The sequence below is a fragment of the Dipodomys spectabilis genome, unplaced genomic scaffold (assembly GCF_019054845.1).
Source record: "Dipodomys spectabilis isolate Male_0828 unplaced genomic scaffold, ASM1905484v1 ptg000263l, whole genome shotgun sequence".
Lineage (NCBI taxonomy): Eukaryota > Metazoa > Chordata > Mammalia > Rodentia > Heteromyidae > Dipodomys > Dipodomys spectabilis.
The window spans coordinates 392,794-415,290 of record NW_024870940.1 but is presented as its reverse complement, the minus strand read 5'-3'; the positions used below and the strand labels follow the sequence as shown (position 1 = coordinate 415,290).

The 22,497-nt window shown below is 38.7% G+C and overlaps 1 protein-coding gene across 7 annotated transcripts in view; it reads right to left on the bottom strand.

Moving 5' to 3' along the window:
* Hmbox1 (homeobox containing 1) overlaps positions 1-22,497 on the bottom strand; it is a 99,697-nt gene that overhangs the window by 63,159 nt on the left and 14,041 nt on the right. For all 7 annotated transcript variants that reach the window (XM_042699823.1, XM_042699824.1, XM_042699827.1 and 4 more), the window contains exons 2-3: positions 6,520-6,599; positions 3,756-4,232 (exon numbers count right to left, since the gene is read on the bottom strand). In XM_042699823.1, the coding sequence (XP_042555757.1) occupies positions 3,756-4,232; positions 6,520-6,542 (500 nt within the window). In that variant the 5' untranslated portion in view covers positions 6,543-6,599. The remainder of the gene's footprint in view (positions 1-3,755; positions 4,233-6,519; positions 6,600-22,497) is intronic.

Here is a 22,497-nt window from a genome sequence, read left to right as displayed (position 1 = left end):
GTAACATTAAAGGCAAAGCTTTTCTAAATAAATAACTGACATAGAAAGTATGTATCTTGACCATTTCATCTAATTACCTGCAGGCTGTAAATACCCTACCTAGACAAGTAAATACAAGATGAATATTCTTCATCTTGAATGCAGAGGGGCAACATGTTTCAGATTTTGTACTTGTAGATTTGGATATTTTCATATATATATAGTGTGATATCTTAGGGATAGGGTCTATGTACAAACATAAAATCACACCACTGTGTTCCATTTATATTTTGTAATACAGCCTGAATTAATTTTAGACAATATTGTAAAAAAAATTCTGCATGGACAATGTTGCATGTTTTGGAACTCTCCATTGGGGGCATCATGTTATTGTACAGAAAGTTTTGAGTTTTGAAACATTTCAGATTTCAAATTACAGATGCTCACCTGTATTCTATTTTTAGGCCTACAGCTAACCAACTTGAAGGAAAGTCTTAGAATTTTGTATAAAACACTAAACATAAAAGTTACTACATGGGTAATAAATAATAGCATTCTGTATGGTATAGTTTATTATTATTATTATTTTTCTTTTTTTTTGGTCCAATCGTGGGGCCTGAACTCGGCCTGGGCGCTGTCCCTCAGCTCTTCAGCTCAAGGCTAGCGCTCTACCACTTGAGCCACAGCGCCACTTCTGGCTTTTTTCTTTTTGCTTATGTGGTACTGAGGAATCGAACCCAGGGCCTCAGGCATGCAAGGCAAGCACTCTACCACTGAGCCACCTTCTCAGCCCCTAGTTTATTATTTTTAATGAACCTTATTTAAATTTTTATACACTAATAGATCTATATATACATTTACTCCTATAGATATATTTTCATTTTAATATTTAAAGACATTATTATGTGAAATGATTGTTCATTCTTAGATTTATAGTCCTTCCTAAAATTTTATATTTGACAATTCATTGTGAATTCAAATGCTCATTTGCCTTTCATTTTTTATTTACTCTAAAAAATGGATGAAGTATTTTCTTTCTTCTTACTCTTTCTTAATAAGTTGATCAAGTTATAACTTGATGAGGTTCTACCAAAAAACCCCACAACTCCATAATGTCCCTTGAAATTATAAAACCTAATATATATTCATTGGATTATGAGACTTGTGAAATCTATCTATGGTTGAAGCTGGGGAATGTACACAAGCAAGAGGCGGCTTTGACAAGCAGAGGACACAGGAAGCATTCGGAGACTCTTGCTCTTGAACAGACTATGAGCTCCAGTTCATTACAGCATTACAGGTCTGAGGACCAGCAAGAGCAGTCAATTTCTAGGTTACTATTCAAAACATTCATCTAATATTCCTCCAAATTAAAAATATATTTATTTAGCAACTAGTTGAATTAAAGTGGCAAATATCCTATGGGGGAAGGAAGGAAACTCAACTGGCGATTCATACTGTGTCTTAAGGTAAACTACTGACATTTCCCAAAGTCTTATTAGATCTATAAACATGAACAATTTATTTCCAGTGGCAACCAATACTGGCAATACATTGATGATAAAGACATGGGTTATAATTTAGGCTGTATCACCTAATATTCAAGTTTTCTGGGCAAATTATTGAGTTTCAGTTTCTCTGATGAAGTGTATACCATGGCTGTCATGCCTGTAGTAAGAACAGTATCCAAGCTAGGAAGCTGAGACGTAAGCATCATGATTCAAAGCCAGTCCAGGCAGAAAGGTCTGTGAGACTCTTACCTCCAATTAACCACCAGAAAACCACAAGTGGCGCTGTAGCTCAGAGTGGTAGAGCACGAACCTTGAATAAAAGAGCTCAGGGACAGTGCCCAGGCCCTGAGTTCAAGCCCCCTCCCCCCCCCCCCCCCCCCCCCCCCGCCGCCTCCGTGCCCCAAAGAACAGTCATCCAATAAACTTTTCTTTCTGACCTAAGAAGGAGTATTCAAAAAAGTAAGGAGGAACAAACTGTAAGAAAGCAAGAGCTGGAGAAGCTAAATGGCAGAGGACAGAAAGTGCCAGAAGTTTAAAGGAATCCCCTACAACTAGGGGTCACCAAAGATACAGTTCTAACAAGGAAGCAGAGGAAGAGAAGACAGTGTCCCCAGATAATAAAGACAGTGTCCTAATGCAACCAGCAATATAGTATGCCAGTGAAATACTGAATATAGTGTTTAGAGTTACATATAGATTTAAAGGTTCAACTTCAATTCGTGTAATTGTGAGACTTAACTACCAAGTCTATCATTACTAATTGGTTTTGTTTACTGTGAAGATACAGTAGATTTAAAGCCATTTGTCCACCCTATGAGGAAAAGTCAAGTACTTAGACCCTTATTAGACTATTCTATCCTGTCTTCTGGAGTATTTCATTAAAAAGATGGTTTTTCCATACTTGTTATACATCCATACACGTTTAGGAACTGTTACAGCAAAAAGGTATCAAAACTGATTAGCAGCAACAATCACAAAATACCAGAAGCTAGTATCTGAACAAAAACTTTATTGTAGACATCCTTTCTACTCAGAATAATTAAAAACTCATCTTATTATAGTTCAATGAGTGAACTAACTTATTTTCCCAAATGGTTCTCCCTTTGAATTTTAACAATACTATATGTTAGATTCAAAAGCAACAGCTAAGTCTGAAGTACCTTAACTTTAAATACAGTTTCAATATTTCAAAGCTGAGGTTATTTTGAAGACTTCTCCAATTTACTTACTCAGTTTGCCATATTAAGCTGTAACAGGTGCTAAGATAGTTCAGCTTCACACACAAGCCTGGTGTGAAGCTTCTTCTATCAACAGGGGGCTTCTTTTCTTGGTGTTTAAAACTCAAGTGTTTACAATTAACTTTGTAATTGATTGTGTGTGTGTGTGTGTGTGTGTGTGTGTGTGTGTGTGTGTGTGTGTGTGTGTGTGTGTGTGTGTGTGTGTGTGTGTGTGTGTGTGTGTGTGTGTGTGTGTGTGTGTGTGTGTGTGTGTGTGTGTGTGTGTGTGTGTGTGTGTGTGTGTGTGTGTGTGTGGCATTTGTTGCATTTGTTGCTAAAAGTATATCTTTATTTTAAGGGACAGAATGCATGCCTATTTTTCTTCCTAAAAATTACTTCTTTTTTTTTTGTCGGTCGTGGGACTTGAACTCTGGGCCTGGGCGCTGTCCCTCAGCTCTTCAGCTCAAGGTGAGCGCTCTACCACTTGAGCTACAGCGCCACTTCCGGTTTTCTGGTGGTTTATTGGAGATAGGAGTCTCATGGTCTCTCCTGCCCGGGCTGGCTTTGAACCGCGATCCTCAGATCTCAGCCTCCTGAGTAGCTAGGATTACAGGCGTGAGCCACCAGCGCCCGGCTTTAAAAATTACTTCTTACCTAATAGTTGTTCAAATTATTTCACTGATTGGAAGATTTTAGGGAAACATGACGAGTATGCATTTTCTGTATCAGAAATCTATTTTGTGCCTCACTAAAAGTAATTATATGGGTGCAAATGATGATTATACTAACTTCTGTCAGTCCTACATTAGCTGCTACCACTATAAAGGCAAATCCTTGATAAACAGAGAGAATGGAAAAAAGCTTATCAAATAGCAAAAAGAAAAGTCAGAAGAAGGAAAAATGTGGTTAAAAAACACAATTTGAATTTTTTCTTTCATCTCCAAATAAGGAGAAATCAGTTCTAATGAGTATAGCTGAAATAGTGCCTATTACAAAATTGAAGAACAGAGACATTTTGGGGTAACTCTTAATAAGTAAAGTAACTAACCTCATCAGTTCCTCTACTTTATCGTCTACATCTAGGTCCTCTTCTGAGGCTTCAAAACTGTATGACCTCTGACCCATGCTATTTGCATGGTAGCGAGTTGGAGACATCTTCCCATTGGATATGGACAATCGCTCACTGTTCTCCCTCCCGTTTTGATTGGTAGTGCAGGGCTGTGGGGAAGTGTCATAACTGTTGCTAGGCGAGGGGGACATTCCCGAATGCTGGGTCTGTGTGGAAGCCGTAGCTGTAGAGGAAGAGGCTGGAACATTGTTGGTGTTGTTCCCATATGAACTTCCTCCATAGCTGGACCTTCTTCCAAACTTGTCACTATGCTCTTGGTCAAGACGGTCCAATGTTTCCAATGCATGGAGAACTTCATGTTTAGTCATTCCAGTACGCCGGAGGCGCTGAAGCAAATCTATCTGTTCTATGGTAAATCTGGGCTCATCTGTATAGTGAGACATGGTTTCCAGCAAACTGAAAAAAAAAGTCTTTCATTAACAAGATTTGCCAAAAAGCACATAATTGAGAATGCTCTGCAGAAGATACATTATCTGTACATGTATTTCTTTACTGAAAACAGTAAGACATGTCTCTGCTACAATTTTTTTTCATGGCAAATGAACGGGTACAGATGCTCAGTTTAGGCTGGGAAGTTGGCTCAGTGGTAGAGCACTTGCCTTGCATGCCTGAGACCCTGGGTTCGATTCCTCAGCACCACATAAGAAAAAAGCCGGAAGTGGCGCTGTGGCTCAAGTGGTAGAGTGCTAGCCTTGAGCTGAAGAGCTGAGGGACAGCATCCAAGCCCAGAGTTCAGGCCCCACGACCGGACCCCCCAAAAAAACAAAACAACAACAACAAAAAACAGATACTCAGTTTACTAGTAGATGGACATCAGGTGTAATATAAAACTTAATTTATTATGGAATTCAATCTACATTTTTTATAAATATTAGAACCAAAGTATTAGTTATATCAAAAGTATCAATATAAGGGACTAGGTACATATCATACTTTCAGCCCAGGCTATGTGATAGAGCTCAAGATTTTTTTCCATCTGGAGTGCATTATATTATTAAAAAACATAGACAATGTTTAAAACATAAAAATAATGGTTACATTCAGTAATTATGGCTTAGTTCCTGAACTGAGAGGAAATATAGAGGAAAAGAGGACAAAAGAAAAGAGGAAAAAGGGAGGGGAGGGAGGAGAAAAGAGGAGAAGGGCGGAAAAAAAAAAAAAATCCAAGATCTAAAAAGATCCAGTGATTACCCACAGACACTGTTACTCAGCAGAAACTTAGGCAATATTTCATATCTTTTAGATCTATTCCAGGAACTTTTCACTAAATTACAGAATCAATGAAAGGAGGGGGAGAAAACAAAAGAAAAACTTAAAAAATAAGGAAAACCTCTTTAATGCCTACTTATTGAATTACAGAGCTGTCAACCAAAATGGAAGGAATTTAAGTAAACACAGACTCCACCAAAATTTACAGAATACTTATACTAAAGGCACTCTGCATTAGACTCTATAAAGATGTACTTAATGAGCTAATAGATACTTTATCTTCACTAATATCTGAAATTCCCGGAATTCTTTTATTCAGAAGCCTATTTAAAATGAACTGGTGGTTACAGTTCATACATATCCTAGCAAAGAAACACTCTCAACATAATATCACTACCTCAATTTGTATTTCTGCCTGACTCCAGAGAACAGCTAGCAACTGCATTTAGCTAATAGGCTTAACTGCATTATCGTTCTCCACAGGTAAAGAGGAATAGCTAGGATGCAAGGAGTCGGCACACAAGAGCACCATTAGGGTAACATGCTTTTAATATTCTGCTTGTCACAAACAATCTAACACCCACTCTACTCTCTCCAATAGCTAATCATCTATGGCACAAGTTCCTAGACTAGAGAGCTTGTACACTACAGAGTAAGTATGGGATTGTATATTCCACTGAAAATTAAAGTCAAAATGTACAAGTTGAAAATAGAAATGGAAAAAGAGGTTGAGAGTCTTGAAAGTCCACTCCTTGTCCCAGGACGAGGACACTTACTAGTCTCCATATCGATTCTCTTGTTTTGTTTTGCCTTTTGTTTTGTTTTTGTTGGTAGTACTGGGTTTGGACTCTTGGCCCTATTGCATGCTAGCCAGGTACTAGCAGCACTTGAGCTAATTCTCAAGCCCTTTTCACTTTAGTTTTTTTTTTTTTTTTGGCCCCAGACCATACTTCCCGAATAGCTGGGATCACAGGTATTCACAATCATGCTGGATTTTTGGTGGAAACAGGGGCCAGCTAAATTTTGGTGTGTGCTGACCTTAGAACTGTGACTCTCCTAATCTCTGCTTCTTGTTGCATTTTTTTCTTTTTTGTCAGTTGTGGAGCTTAAACTCAGGGCCTGGGCGCTGTCCCTGAAATCTTTTGCTCAAGGCTAGCACTCTACCACTTTGAGCCACAGCACCACTTCTGGTTTTCTGGAGGTTAACTGGAGATAAGAGTCTCATGGACTTGCCTGCAGGGGCTGGCTTTGAACCTCAATCCTCAGATCTCAGTCTTCTGAATAGTTAGGATTTCAGGCATGAGCCAATGGTGCCTGGCTTTGTTGTATCTCTTTCTAAATAAAAATAAATTCTGTGTCTAAAAAACTTTTTGCAAACTACAAATGTTTGTTGCCAAATCTAAATTACAATTATAATAATTTCTTAATTTTATTAAAGCAATTTGAAGAATAAAAATTGAGGAAGACTACTTACACCACTGGAAAGGAACTGAGCATACTTTACATGAGGAGGATTAATATTCTGTCCAGGGATAGCCAGCTTTATTTATCATTCTGTAGAATAAAGATAGAAAAATGAAAAATATTTATGTCATTCAAGTGTTGATAAAATTTTTATTACATAACCTAAGGAAATTAAGAGTTAATATTAGTTAAATATGTTTCCAAAACTCCCATTTTCAATTTTTTTTTTTTTGGGGGGGTCCAGTCGTGGGCCTGAACTCTGGGCCTGGGCGCTGTCCCTCAGCTCTTCAGCTCAAGGCTAGCGCTCTACTACTTGAGCCACAGCGCCACTTCCGGTTTTTTTCTTTTTGTTTTTATGTGGTGCTGAGGAATCGAACCCAGGGCCTCATGCATGCAAGGCAAGTGCTCTACCACTGAGCCACCTTCCCAGCCCCCATTTTCAATTTTGAACTGAAGCATTGGCTTAAAGCAAAAAAAAAAAAAAAAAAAAATTAAGAGAAAAAAAAACAAAACGAAACAGGAACTTTCCATATAATTCTTTGGAAACAGTAATTAAAAAAAAAAAAAAGAAAACAAAAACATGCCCTATGAGTTTAATCTGCTAGCAGGAATCCTTCAGAGAAACAGATTTACACATGCAATGGAATAGATATACTGCAGTGGCATTCAACTTAACATTTTGGTAATCACATCAGTGCACTTATAAAGAATCTAATAAACAAAAAGCAAGCCCTGGTATAATTATAACTAAATGCCTTCAAGTGGGGTAAACGCTGGAGCCATTTTGAGTATATTGCTTACTTTACTGCTAACATCATCTTGAGTGACTTAATTTCTCTAAGCCTCAATTTCCACATCTATAAAATAGGGGTGATAGATGAGAGCTATTAAATAATTTTAAAGGAAGGTGATGAAGTACTTTATAAACTAACAAGTGGTTGGTATTACCAGCAACTTAGAGAAAAATGACTATGTCCATGAAGATGACAAACACAGATGTCACCTACACAGATGACAAGCACACTGATGATAAAGTAAGCGAAGTACTTCCACCTTGTGACTTGCTTCAACACTGAGACAATTTCACCTTCTTTAATTCAGACACAAATCTTCACAAACACAAAAATGAAACCCGTTATTCACAGTTTAGCAATCAAAGATCACAAAGATTGAACTTATTAGCAGTTTTCAAACCATAATGTCTGTAGACAACTATTTCCATTAACTCTAAAAAGTATGTATTAGACAAAGTTAAACATTCTGGTGGAAAAAAACCACACACATTAAAGTACATATTCAGAGGGAAGGGGTGACATTGTCCAAAAAGAAATGTACTCATTACTGGAATCATGTAATTGTAACCCCTCTGGTACATCACCTTTATAATAGCAATAAAAAATAAAAAGTAAAAGGAGATAAAGTACATATTTAGTATTGAGTTATATTAAGCAAGATAAAGTGTCAAACAGTGACTAATTTATATATGTGAATTCTACAAGGCAAAATTAGAATCCTTCACATTTGCATATCCTAAATTGTACTATTAATGAAATTATTCTTATGCTTAATTTTTTTGCAGACTTAAAAAATACATTCCAGATAAAGGTAAAAAAAAAAAATCACAGCAACACACTCTACAACAAAATTTAGAAGATGATATGTCTTCAAAACCCTCTTAACAAAGACAAGAAATATAGGTAAACACAAAAGCTAAAAATTTCTTATTTCAAAAAAAAACCCTGGAATCAAAATGAGGGGAGGAAATGCCATGTATACAAGAAGCAGATCCCAATACCATGCTTATAAAAACTCCTCAAATATGCTACAAATCAGGGAAATAACTATTAGTTTAATAATGTGACCTCACTTGGGCAAAAAGTATAAAGATTGAAATCCCTTCTAAATGGCATTATCATATTTCATTAATCTGAATTATGATATCTTTTTAGAAAGAAGTCTGGTGAGGTATATTAAAATTTAAAATACTTAAGATTTTTGACTTGGCAATTCTACTTCTGAGAATCTATCAAGTAAGTGCATAAGGAAGTATACGCAAGGATATTTATTTTCAACTGTACAAAAGCCTGCCTGCCTGCCTGCCTGCCTGCCTGCCTGCCTGCCTTCCTTCCTTCCTTCCTTCCTCTGTACCTCCCTCCTTTCCTCTTCCCCTTCTCTCCCAATTCCTTTTCTTATAGTGGTGCTCAGGCCTGAATCCAGGCTTCATGCATGTTAGGCAAGCACTATACTACTGAGATACATTCCAGCCCACAAGTAATCTTTCTAAATTGTAAACAGGATAGAATGAAACAATACAAAGAATAGATTAGAAGTATACCTGATTTATGTTTGAAAGTTCAGGTTCCTCTTGTTGCCTCCTTGGTCATAATCCAAATTCATTAATTTTGCTAAGCACTGTTTTCCTCTTGCGCAAAGTATGGAAACTATCTACATTTCATGTGGCCATTTTGAGGACTAAATACGATCTAGTAAAGGAGGTCCTGGGAGTAGGCACCCACAAGTGTTAGCTCCCTCCCCTTTTTCTCTTCTAAGTTTGAATTATGCATCTTTCTAAGAAGTTATTGTATCCTAAGGGGAAAAGCGATTTAAGGAATCAAAAGAGACAGCATTTTTTTTAAAAAAATCAACACAAAAACCAAAAAGCCAATCTCAAAGTTGCTTGGCTTGAATTGAGAATACTTGCTTTGTAGTGGGGGCATTTATGTGGATCAAGCTATGAGAAAATTGTTTTGTGAGTAGGCAAAAATGCAACACTGAGCAGGTAGCTGTCAGCCAAGAGCTGCCTGGTCAAGGCTTGCTATCTCCAGCAATGCAAGAAGCACGCACTGTCCCATGTTTCTTTCCAAAGTGGAAGAGTTGGTATTTGTTTGTTTTTTTAATTAGGTATATTAATTGTACAAAACAGTAGGTTTCATGGGACGTGTTCATACATGCCCATGATGTACTTTGACCACACTCACTCCCCCTTCATCTTCTCCTGTCCCCCAAATTCATGTTTACAGTCTGTAACAAACCTTTTTTAATTATCTAGTTAAGAATAAATGACTTGAGGCTGGGAAGGTGGCTCAGTGGTAGAGTGCTTACCTCACATGCATGGGGTCCTGGATTCGATTCTTCAGCACCACATAAACAGAAAAAGCTGGAAGTGGTGCTGTGGCTTAAGTGGTAGAGTGCTAGCTAGCCTTGAGCTGAAGAGCTGAGGGATAGCGCCCAGGCCCAGAGTTCAGACCCCATGACCAATTACCCGCCCCCCCCCCCCAAAAAAAAGAATAAATGACTATTGGAGAAAAACACACTAAGAACAATAGTTTCTAGCCATCTTGAAGGAATTTTTTCCTCCCAAAAAGGAGAAAATTGGGGATGAATGGGGGAGAGGGTCTGACAAGAGGTAGAAAGAGCTGGTAGTAATAACTGTGTAGTCTTGTAGGGATTTCTGGAAAATTGAATAAAGACAAGATTAACCAGCTATAATTTTCATCCAATGAAATCATAATGTCAGGGGAAGATGAAGAGACCACCAAGAGACCAAGTGAAACCCTCAGAGGGCTTGGGGTAACTCGGTTTATTTTATGTGGTGGGCTGAGAGGAGCCCAGATTATACGTTTGTAGGGAGTATTTATTTGTAAGCAAGTTTTGGTGGGAGGAAGGGAGGAAATAGCGCAGGAAGCAAGTGTGATTACAGAGGCTAATGTCCAAGCTCATTCTGGCTCCTTAGTAGTTAACAGTAAGGGTTTGCTTATCACCAAATGTTCCCTGGAAGTGGGGGGTCCTGGCTTATTTCAGGTTTCCAGGCCTGATGTCGGCTAGGCCAGACTCCTTGACACGAATCCAAAGCTTGCAGACTTTTGGCTACAACTGTTTTTCATAAAGAACTTGAGACAGAAAAACCCTTCTTCCTAAGCTTCATTTCAGTATTCCTTATTATCTGCAATGGAGTTCCCTCCAAATAATGAGAAGGATCTGGAAAGAATTTTGTAGAGATCATAAAAAGGAGGGTAACACACAGGAGTATTTTTTGTTCCTGCCTATTAGAATTCTTTTTTTTTTTCTTTTTGAACTCTGGACCTGGGCACTGTCCCTGAGTTCATTAGCTCAAGGTGAGTGCTCTACCATTTGAACTACAGAATCACTTCCGGTTTTCTGGTGGTTAATTGGAGATAAGAGTCTCTCATAGACCTTCCTGCCCAGGTTGGCTTTGAACGTGTTCCTCAGCTCTCAGCCTCCTGAGTAGCTAGGACTACAGGCTTGAGCCACTGGCACTGGCTGCCTACTCAAATTCTAAGTCCACAGTTCTAAATCTTTCTAAAAGCTGTTGGAGTCATAAGAGACAGTAATCAAATGAATAAAAATGTGACATAGGAGCTCATGCTTCAGTAAATTGCAACTAAAAAAACAGTGAAAGGAATTCCAAATAAAGATTCAAAAAGATAACAAATAGCTATATGCAGACCTGTCTACTTAAAAATCGGCAATACTGCGCTGGCAGCAAATGAAGTACATCAAATATGTGAGGAGAGCTAGAGAAACGCAAGGAGCTGCCACTATGTCTAACAGCAAGGGACAAAATTGGCAGCTAAATAATAATACCACCACCACCACTATCAAATAATAGGGGCATCAAATAAAAATATGCTTACTGGACCCAAACTCTTGTATTAGGACCCAGCATACCATGCTAAATATCAAAACAAAGTAATTCACTCTAAAGTTCCATTATCACCAGACTAAACTGTCTACTGGACCTAAGAAGTCAGGACTAGACAGACAACAGCCAGAACGCCAGAACAGGCTTAATCAGCAGAATGATGAACTTCCCTCAGCATTGGTCTTCACACACAGGCAAAAAGGTAATCCAGTCTTACCCAATCAATTTTTTTTTTCTGTCTTCAGGTGCCTGTCTTACAAGGAAAGTAATTTTGAAATCACTAACCCAACTGCTTTCTTCAGTCTTTTTTTCTGTCTATAAAACCATCCTCCTCTGCATGGCTCACTAGAACATTTTATGCTATGCAATGAAATGTTCTCCAACTGTAGAATCTAAAATAAGGCCAATTAGAATCTTTAAACTGAAGGAATTTTGTCCTTTGATAAGGGTTGGAAGGGTTGGCTCCATCCTGTGTATGCATGCTACCTGACCTACATAGTATCTCAAAGATGGACTGGGGTAATCATCAAGGCTGTTGTTTTCAATAGCAAAACTTTTTTTTTTTTTGGGGGGGGTCTGGTCGTGGGGCCTGAACTCTGGGCCTGGGTGCTGTCCCTCAGCTCTTCAGCTCAAGGCTAGCGCTCTACCACTTGAGCCACAGCGCCACTTCTGGCTTTTTTCTTTTTGCTTATGTGGTGCTGAGGAATCAAACCCAGGGCCTTATGCATGCAAGGCAAGCACTCTACCACTGAGCCACCTTCCCAGCCCCTCAATAGCAAAACTTAACCAACCAAATAAAAATAAGATGCATCTTTCACGAGTTTGCTAATCCCACATATAATCCTATATACAGGGCCTGCATCATTCAGTTCATTGCCAGGTAAGGTAACAATAGCCACTCTACTTCTCTAGATATTAAGTAGCCATTACTATTTACGATTGAGCTGTACCTTATGGTTGGTCTCAAGATACAAACTAACTATTTGTGTTGATGGGTTTCATACCATGCTATCCCAAATTATATGGATGTGGCATCTTACTTGGAGTTAAAAGCACATGAAAAGCAGCAAATATAGGAAGAGCACTTTGACTTTCCTTTTGCTCCCAGAAAGCAGGAGATAAAAAGCTCCCATGAGTCAGGTGTCCTGCCTGTACCAGAGGAAGGAAGACATGCTTATCACCAGACACAGGATAAGAGAAATCTCATGAGAGAAACAAACCTCTTAAACCAACCCTTATCTGCTTACTCTCTTTTCCAGGACTAACTGCCCTGGTCCAAACCCCTTTGTCTTGTCACTTTTCACAATTTACTACTGTTTGTCCGATGTAGTTCATGCATGGGCTTTTAGTCTCAAGCTTACTAGAGCCCTAATTTTTCTTGTGAGGGCTCCCATGAAAAGCACTAAATAAAATAGTTGTATGCTTTTCTCCTGAAAATCTATTTTTATGTCAGTTAAACTTTTAAGACTCAGCTAGAGATTAGAAGAAGTTAGAGAAGATATTCCATCTCCCATCTATATGAAACAAGCCATGTTCATTTTTTTCCTTATGTCTTCCTGGTCTACTTATTTTATGTTGCTTGGGCATTGCCTGTGCAATCACAAATAAAATCAGATGGTGATAAAATCAGATCACCAAAAGGAGAAGTTCAGAGCATACATTAGGGTAAAAATAAAAAGTTTAGTAACAGGAAAGAGGGTAGGGTACAAATTACAATGTATATAATCTTTAACCAAGCAATCTGGCTTTAAAGATTTACCCTGTAGATACACTCACACAGGAACAAAACAACTTACGTTTGATGTTATGGTCTGCATATTATTTGTAAGAATAAAAGAAAAGAAATAGCTAGGTGCTGGTGGCTCAAGCCTGTAATACTAGCTACTCAAGAGACTGAAATCTGAGGACTGAGGTTCAAAGCCGGCCCAGGCAGGAAGGTCTGTGAGACTCTTATCTCCAGTTAACCACCAGAAAACCAGATGTGAAGCTGTGGTTCAAAGTAGTAAAGCACTAGCTTTGATCAAAAGACCCCAGGGGTAGCACCTAGGCCCCAAGTTCAAGCCCCATAACCAAAAACCAAGCAACAACACCCCCCCCCCACACACACACACTCAAGCCAATAGAGGCTGGGAAGGTGGCTCAGTGGTAGAGTGCTTGCCTCACATGCATGAGGCTCTGGGTTCCATTCCTCAGCACCACATAAGCAGAAAAAGCTGGAAGTGGCCCTGTGGCTCAAGTGGTAGAGCACTAGCCTTGAGCTGAAGAACTGAGGGACAGCGTCCAGGCCAGAGTTCAAGCCCCACGACCAACCAAAAACAACAACAGCAACAACAAAAGTAACAAGTCTGCTGAGGTTGGTCCCCGCATGATTAAGGATTCAGCACCTATCAGACAACAAGGCCGTGACCCGCCTTCCACATACATGGTATCCTGCGATTCAGGATGCGGCTGACTCCAGTGGAGCAGAGGAGGGGGGAAGGAAGACCCGAAGAATGAGGTAAAAGAAGAAATGGCATGGTGTTCGTTTCCCTCGGATTCTCTGAACTGGTTGTAAGCCCCAAAGAAGTAAAGGGAGGATCTGCTCTTCAAGAGGGACTATAAAATGTGCGAACTACTGCTTTGGGACAGAGACTGGCACCGGGAGGGGGAGACCCAGCTCTCCAATTCGGTCCTGTGCCTGTCGGCACCCTAAAGATCTACAGCTCTGAACACTGGGACATTTCCCCACTGCAGTCTTCACTCTGAGAGTCCCAGCGTGACCCTGGCAGTGAAGTGTCTCACTACCGCGGGGCTAGGGGGAAGAGCCACAAAGGGTAGCTCCAGAGGGCAGGCCTCCCAAGGAGGACAAGGGAAGACGATCCCACCTCTGTTCCAGAATACACGTGACAAACACTCAAGGGCTCTCAGAAACATTTAAGGAGACTTTTGAAAGGGCTGGGGGTTTGTGGGAGTAGGGGGAATGTGTAAGTTACACTCCAACTCTATAGGCGAGAGAGCCTGACACAATTTCACTACAAAAATACAAACATTTTATGGACAGGTGTGAAGGAACAGAAAAGAATGCATGCTGTTAAGAGAGCCCAAACCAAAGTCTTACTGGATTTTTTTAAAACTTAGGCTATTACTCACTCCACAGGAAGTGGAGGAGAAAGAAAATATGAGGATGGCTGGAAAGAGGTTACTCAAGGCTCTGCTGGGAACCAACACACTTAGTTATGCAGTACCTACTTTCCAAAGTGAAATCTTTCAACTGCTTTAAAATGATTCTTTTCTAAGCCATTGAAAGCAATGAGATCATGTTCTTGATGAAGTGCCAGCTTCCCCCACCCCCCACATGCAACCTAGATTGTTAAAAAGAAGAAAAATTAGAAGAATGAAAAAGAGTAAAGGTAGGAAGAGTCAGGGATCAGAAATAAGGGAAAACATAAATGTGTTTTAACCTAGAGGTAGAAAATTACAGAATGATCAAATAAAGAGTTGTTTTGTTTTTTAAGTTGAGGACATTTTGTTCTGTTCTAAAAATACAGCAAAGTACTTATCTCAATTCAATTTAACCATTTTCCTATTCCATTTTATCCAGAGTTAAAGTAATATACAGAATTCTTTTATGCTCTACAGCACAAAAAGTAATAGTTACAAATATACAGATGAGGCAGGCATTTATAGGAGGTGGAGTTTACACTAAAACCTAAAGGCTTACCAAATCATAAGAAAATAATTTGAGAGCTAGCTTTATATAACTTGGAATCTTAGGTGAAAATAAAGATATTCAGTATTATACAAAGATAAGCAAGGACGTCAGTATATCAGGGGTGGGAAACATGGCCCTGGAGGAAGGGATCCATCCCTCAGGCTATATACAGTTCACAAAATCACTTGGTACATGATACGACAAACATACATGCTTCTCCTATGCGTCGCATCAGCTGTAAGGTCCTCTGCCTGTACCAACAATTCATAAATGCGCAAATAGCAGGAAAAAGGTTCCCATCCCCGATAAAGAGTAATTCCATCTTGAAACAAACCTCCTATGGTTTATAAACTACATAATAATAACGCTTTCTACTTATTATACTTGGTATACCTCACAGTGCTTTCCACCCACATGGGTAGCTACTATTTTTTTTTCATTTAGTTTTTTGGAAATCTAAACAAACAAAAGTTAAGACAGAAATAGAATGTAAGGATCTAGAACTGCTGGTCCAATGATTGTCAAAAGAGGCTTGCAGATTATTACTCATTCACCCATGCTATTTATTAAGGAGCAACTGTGTTCCAGGAACTATCTTAGGCATTAGAAAGATAATAGAGATTAATCTCTGTAACATAGAAAGCTTAAATGTATGATGGATGGATGAATCTGTCATCTAACTCTCACATATTAAAAATACTCATTTCCCTGTACCAAAGACAAGTGGATCTGTAGAGCCATAGTGTTTGTCTCATTTGACATGAAATCATTTTCTTTTCAGCTCTAAGTGTCTAATATGTTCCTAGGAATCACTTAACAAAAAGTAGAAAATTACATGTTTTAGAGTCTGGCTAGATATTGTTACAAGTAAAAAGTATGTGGTGGAAGCATCCAGGCAAAAAGTACACTGCTGACTAGTAGTAGTACTGTTGAAGTTTAATTATGTAACATGTAGTATATACTTATAATGTCATATTAATTCACATAGCAAATGATATGATTATTTGTTATGACTACATTTCAATTTTCAATTGCTCACAAAAGTAATAATGGTAAAAAAAAAAAAAAAAAGGACTGGCTTGGTATGAAATTACAGAGCATATGCAAAACTAATGTCAGCAGTTCTTCCTATAGAAAAATGAAAATAACGATTATATCTACTTTTGATTTCCACAGTCAACAAGAAATTAAGAAGTTTAACTGAATCTATTTCTGAATCCACTGAAATACTGGGGGGGGGGGGGAATTCACCTCTTCTGAATAGAGAATTATAGTTTGTTTTTAGAAAAAGAGATGTTTTCATATTTATCATTTATCAAAAGAGAGAAACTAAACCCTGCAACAATGGCTGCTGTGGAGGCCACACTCCCGCCTGTAGAGCCGTCAGAACTGTTCCAAGAGACTTCAGTCACATTGTGACAATCCGCAGGGATGTAGCGATGAGCTAATAAATACATCACTGAGGGACAGGGGACAGATATTTCCCCTCCAGACTAGTAGAAAGCTGGTTACTGGTACACACTTAAGGCTTCCATATTTAAGGGTGTGATTGGTGGAGCTGGAAGCTGGGCACAAATGTATTGCATCTTTTCCTGGCTGTATTAGCAGCTTTTTTCTGGCCTGTTTCTGGCTATCTCAGCAGCCTGTTTCTCAATTTCATTGGGTCCCTAAGTAAGGCTTATTTGGTTCTAGCATAGGATAGATGGATTGGTCAAAATAGCGTAGAGATCTTACTGTCAATGGTCTATTGGTTTTGATCAAGGTATCAAAGTAGTCTGTTGATTAAAAAGTGGTCAAGGAATTGGGTATTCTAAATTGGATATCATAGGTATAAAGTGAGATAGCTGGTTGTGTAAAAAGCAGACAAAATTCTCAACCTCAGAGAGGCTGGAGAGTTCCAGAGAGCAGCTGCAAGTAAAATACTATAGGAAGCTGACACAGCATTAGGTAAGCCACTGAAGAGCTGAGGCTAGTCTGGTCGCTGAGTTCCAGAGAGATGCTGTGGAAACCATCACCCAAAGCTTGGCAGCTGTAACACTAACTGCTAGGTGCTGGCTGGGCTGCTGGCACTACCTAAGAACTGTATGTCTTTGGTTTTGAAAACTTAGGGCAATAAAGCTCTTAGCTTTGAAAGCCCTGAGCTTGCTCTGTCCTGAGCACTTAGATTTTAAGTCTATCACTTTTAAAGCTTGGAGCCATAGCTTCGAGTTCTCAGGGCTTAAATCTATACACCTTTGGGTTTGAAAATCTAGCCTGTAAGCCTCAGACACTCAGGAGTTTAGGGCTTCCAACACTAAGGGAGTTGCTCCAAGCCTATTTGCAATTTTCATCCAAATAAACAAAAGGAACCAATCTGTAGAAATGGTAAGTGTCCAGACCCATCCCCTCCTTCTTCCTCACATTAAAGTATCTGCTTTCGCAGGGCACCGGTGGCTCACACCTGTCTTCCTAGCTACTCAGGAGGCTGAGAGCTGAGGATCACAGTTCAAAGCCAGCCTGGCAGGGAAGTCTGTGAGATTCTTATCTCCAATAAACCACTAGAAAACAGGAAGTGTTGCTGTGGCTCTAGCAGTAGAGGGCTCACCTTGAGTTGAAGAGCTGAGGGGCAGTGCCCAGGCCCAGAGTTCGACGACCGACCAAAAAAAAAAATCTGTTTCCTTGACCACTATTGGCTCAACAAAATACTCTTGGTACTTTTGTCAAAAACCAATTGACCCATTAATGACAGGAAGGTCTATTTAAGTTCCATTTTGACCTATCCTTATGCCATACTTTTTGTTGTTGTTGTTGTTGGTCATGGGGCTTGAACTCTGGGCTTGGGCACTGTCCCTGCGCTCTTCAGCTCAAGGCGAGCACTCTACCGCTTGAGCCACAGTGCCACTTCCAGTTTTCTAGTGGTTTATTGGAGATAAAGAGTCTCACGGACTTTCCTGTCCGGGCTGGCTTTGAACCATGATCCTCAGATCTCAGCCTCCTGAGCAGCTAGGATTATAGGCGTGAGCCACCCGGCACTTTGTGAAGAGTAAGTCTTCAAGTATTTTGCTTCCTCCATTTTTGTTCTTTTTGTAAAATAATTAGGGTATTGTGTATCTTCTGGATTTCTATATAAATGACACATGCCACTCTACTTACCAAATTCTACAAAACAACCTCCTAGTTTTGACAGAAATTTTGTGGCATATAGATCAATTTCAGGAAAAATGAAAGTTTTAAATTATTGATCCACAACACACAGCACATTATTTCTCTCTACTTATTTGGATCTTACCTTATGCCAGTAGTGCTTTATGGTTTTCAGCATTAGATCTTTTAATACACGTATTACTAAGCATCGCAGTTGATATAATTATATATGGCACTGTTATGCCACTTTTTAGTTATAACTGCTAGTATAAGATGTGGGGAGGCAAAACTAAAATGATTTCTATGTATTTCATAAATTTCATTGCTATGATAAACTGACTTAACAGAAACATTTTTAATGGATTCCTTGGGAACTTCTAAATATACAGTTTCTCTATGAATAAGGACAGTTTTGTTTCCATTTTTACATTCTATATGTCTTTATCTTCCTATCACACAGCTTTGACAAAGAATTACACATATGCTGTACTTACAGAAATTCTTGCCTTGTTCCTAACCATAGCATGTACTCTTTTACCATTAAGTATGATAAAGTTTTAGGTATTTAGCAAATACCTTTTTTTTTTAAAAAAAATAATCTTAAGGAAGTTTTGTTTTTAGCGCTTAGATTTTTTTTAGTTCAATTTTTTAAATCTAGAACCAAATTTTCCTGCATCTAATGATTAAACTTTTTTCTACTTCAGTCTGTTAATGTGGATTTGAGAATGTTAAGCCAATTTTAATTTGTGTGTGTGTGTGTCGGTCGGGGGGCCTGACCTCTGGGCCTGGGTGCTGTCCCTCAGTTCTTCAGCTCAAGGTGAGCACCCTACCAGTTGAGCCACAGAGTCACTTCTGGCCTTTTCTGCTTATGTGGTGCTTAACCCAGGACCTCATGCATGCAAGGCAAGCACTCTACCACTGAGTCACCTTCCTAGTTCTAGTCTTACATTTTTTGACATCACATGTCATGATGTATTAACCTGTTATTGTATACTGGATTCACTTATCACTGGGTTTACTTATCATTTCCTAATATTTTATTGCAGATTTTTATTCCTAAGGAATATTGGCCTACAGCCTTCCTTGTATATGTCTTTGCTTGATACCGGAATAATTCTAGCCCTTTATCAGTGGAGATGTGTTCCCTAACCTTCTATTTTCTGAAAGACTACATGCAATTGGCATTGTTTCTTCTTTAAATATTTGGAGAACTAATCACAAAATCATCTTTCTTTATAGGAAGGTTTTTAACTATAAATTTAATTACTTTTCTAGACACAAAGGTTGTATGATTATCTATTTCATCTTCCAATTTTAAGGCAAGCTTTCACTATTTATCCAGGCAGTTCTTGAGCTTGCAATCCTACCGCCTCAACTTTCCGAGTACCAGAATTACAGGCATGTGCCATAATACCCAATCCTCTATTTCTACTTTAGTAAACTTTGATGGTTTGTGTCCATTCAAAAACCTAAGATGTCAATATGGCTCATGATATTTTAAATTTTATATTTTTTACTATATAGCTAAGGCTAGTCTTGAACTAGACAGCCCATACTGGCCTAGACTTCTTGCCTCTTGAGGTTACAGATGTGCACCACCAGGCACCCATCTTCTGATTATTCTTTTAATGTTTGCAGTATATGTTGTGGTATTTCCTCTTTTATTCCAGATACTGACTTTTTTTTTCTTGCTCAGTCTACCTAAAGATCTGTCCATTTTATTGGTTCTTTTTCAAAGTATAGCTGTTTGATTATTTTTCCTGCTGGTTTCTATTTCACTCATTACTACTTATTGATCATTTCTCTCTCTCTCTCTGCTTACTCTGTGTTTAATTTGATCATATTTGTTCCTTAAGAAAAAATAGATCACTGATTTGAGTCTTTTTAGTTCACAGGCTCTGACTCACATGAGAAGAAGTGAACTTAATGCAACTCAAAGAGATTGTGGACTTCTACAACAAGGCTCTAATCAGTTAAGACCTTGGGTGGAAAATGAACATTTTTATATGAGAAGAACATGAGTTGTGGCAGTTGAGGGGTGGACTGCAGTAGGTTATTTTCATACATGTCAAAATTGCTTCCTTACAGTGTAATTTTGTCCTTCTTCCTATCCAAAGAGAGGACTATAGTATGACTGGACTTCAGAGCTTGCTTTTAGTAACAGAATGTGGCCAGAATCGAGGTTATGACTTTCAAACCTAAACCTCAAGCCTCTGTTAGCTTCAGCTTTTAACTTCCTTGGAAAGCGATCCAAGGTCATCATATAAAGAAGAGGATCCAGTTTATTCAAAGTTGTGCATACATATCTCAGCTAGAAGACACTCACTCAAGCATTGCAGTATTTTACTTATTGTCTTGGCATAGAGGAAGCATCCATAAATTAGAGTCAGATGAAAGTGGGTCCGAAGTTAGTTAGGCAACTAAAAAATACCAGAATGTGGAAGAGCTAGAGGACAACTGTTGGCTTCTTGATTTGGTTCTTGACTAATAGTCACTACATTGCAGGCACTTCGATTTCAACAGGTAGCAATATTAATTTTAGTGCTCTAAAATTACCCAACAATTACAAATGTATAATAAATAAAAGATTAAAAACCAGGCCTGGGTAGCTCAGTGAAGATTACTTGGCCAGCATGTATAAGATCCTGAGTTCTACTCCTAGCACGTGTACATGTACATGTACATACAAAAAAAGCAGACTAGTTACATAGCACAGCACTCCATTTATCTAGATTTTCTTCTCAATCTAGTCCTTTAGGCTCATCTATAACATTTCTTTTTATCACCTCAAAGCTTACTACTTTAGTTTTTATTTGCTATGTACATGTCGGCATCTGTCTTTTTCCCCCTCTTATCTCTCATTTCTCTCCTTTTTGTAGTTTGTAGAAATTTTGTTTACATATCAATTGCATTTTAGACCTTATATTCTAGATCTTCTCAGGTGGAGCATTTAATACACAACTAAGAACTTTTCCAATGAACCCCAAGATAGGGGCACAAGAGGTTTTATCTTTGCTGCTGTTGTTTTTAATATATTTATAATGTACTATGTGATTTTGTTTCTTTTGTATGTTCTTCCCCCATGGTGTAAGCCCTGCTTTCACTGCATTTGATTCCACTGTCCTGCATCTTGTATTATATACATTTTTCTAATTTGGGGAGGGGAAGTAAAACAACAAATGCTGAAACAAGGATGTAGGTTGACCCTTGTAAACGAATTTTACAACTTGGGAGGGGGGGGAGGAGTTGGGGAGGTGGGGTGGGGATGGTAGAAGAAAAACAAAGGAGGGGGTAACAATGCTCGATGGGAAATGGACTCATGACCTATGACCTTACTCCTGTAATTGTAACCCCTCTGTACAACATCTTTACAATAATATATATATATTAAAAAAAAAAACACCTTTTCCACATTTTGTCCTCTACAGCCCTGCCATTGGCGTGGGGGAGGGGGAGCAATAACAGCTTCATGACAGTTTCTTATCACTTGAGATGCCGTTATAAAGTTTCACATTACAGCACCCACACCAGAGGCAACTGGTGAAACACTACCTATTTAATATGACATAAAAACATCTGTGTACAAGACGTTATATCGAAAAATGAACTTTACAACTTTGGCGCAGGGGTGGGGATGGGGGTGGGGGCGGGAGGGGCCAGTGGGGGAGATGGGAAGGGATGGGAAGGGGAAACAAAGGAGGAAGCAACAATGCTTGATAAGAAATGTATTCATTACCTTGCTCATGTAATTGTAACCTCTCTGTACAGTATTATCACAATAAAAAAAAGTTTCAGGGAAAAAAAATAAAATATTGGGCAAAAGAACCACATTTGTATGGGCTGGGAAGGTGGTAAAGCGCTTGCCTTGCATGCATGAGGCCCTGGGTTCGATTCCTCAGCACCACATAAGCAAAAAGAAAAAAGCCGGAAGTGGCGCTGTGGCTCAAGTGGTAGAGCGCTAGCCTTGAGCTGAAGAGCTGAGGGACAGCACCCAGGCCCAGAGTTCAGGCCCACGACCGGACCCAAAAAAAAAAAAAAAAACCACATTTGTTACTTTTCACTAAGCAAAAGAAAAATTTTTATTTCAGACATATGTGACATTCAAAGACATTCAAGCAACTAAAAAGTTCTTAAAACTTCTGTAAATAAACATTTCTACAATACTTTTGGCATTCAACATAAAAATTTTTTCTTGACTATCATTTATATCTACCATGCCATGTACACTAAAAATACACATTTGATGGTCATGGTTATTTGCTCTATTAGTGTCACTCCAGTTAAGCTCTTTTACATAATTAAAAGCTCTATTACAGAAGGATGTGGCATTGTCTTTACTTAGCCAAAACTTAATGGAATAACTTAAATCAACTGCAGTACAACCACATTATGCAATACTTTGTAAATGTAGTGAAGAATGAAGTTCTCTGTGTACTGAAAAATATACAGTCATCAAATAAAGTGTAAAAAAAAAAAGCATCTATACTTTCTGACTAGGACCTCAACTGCCC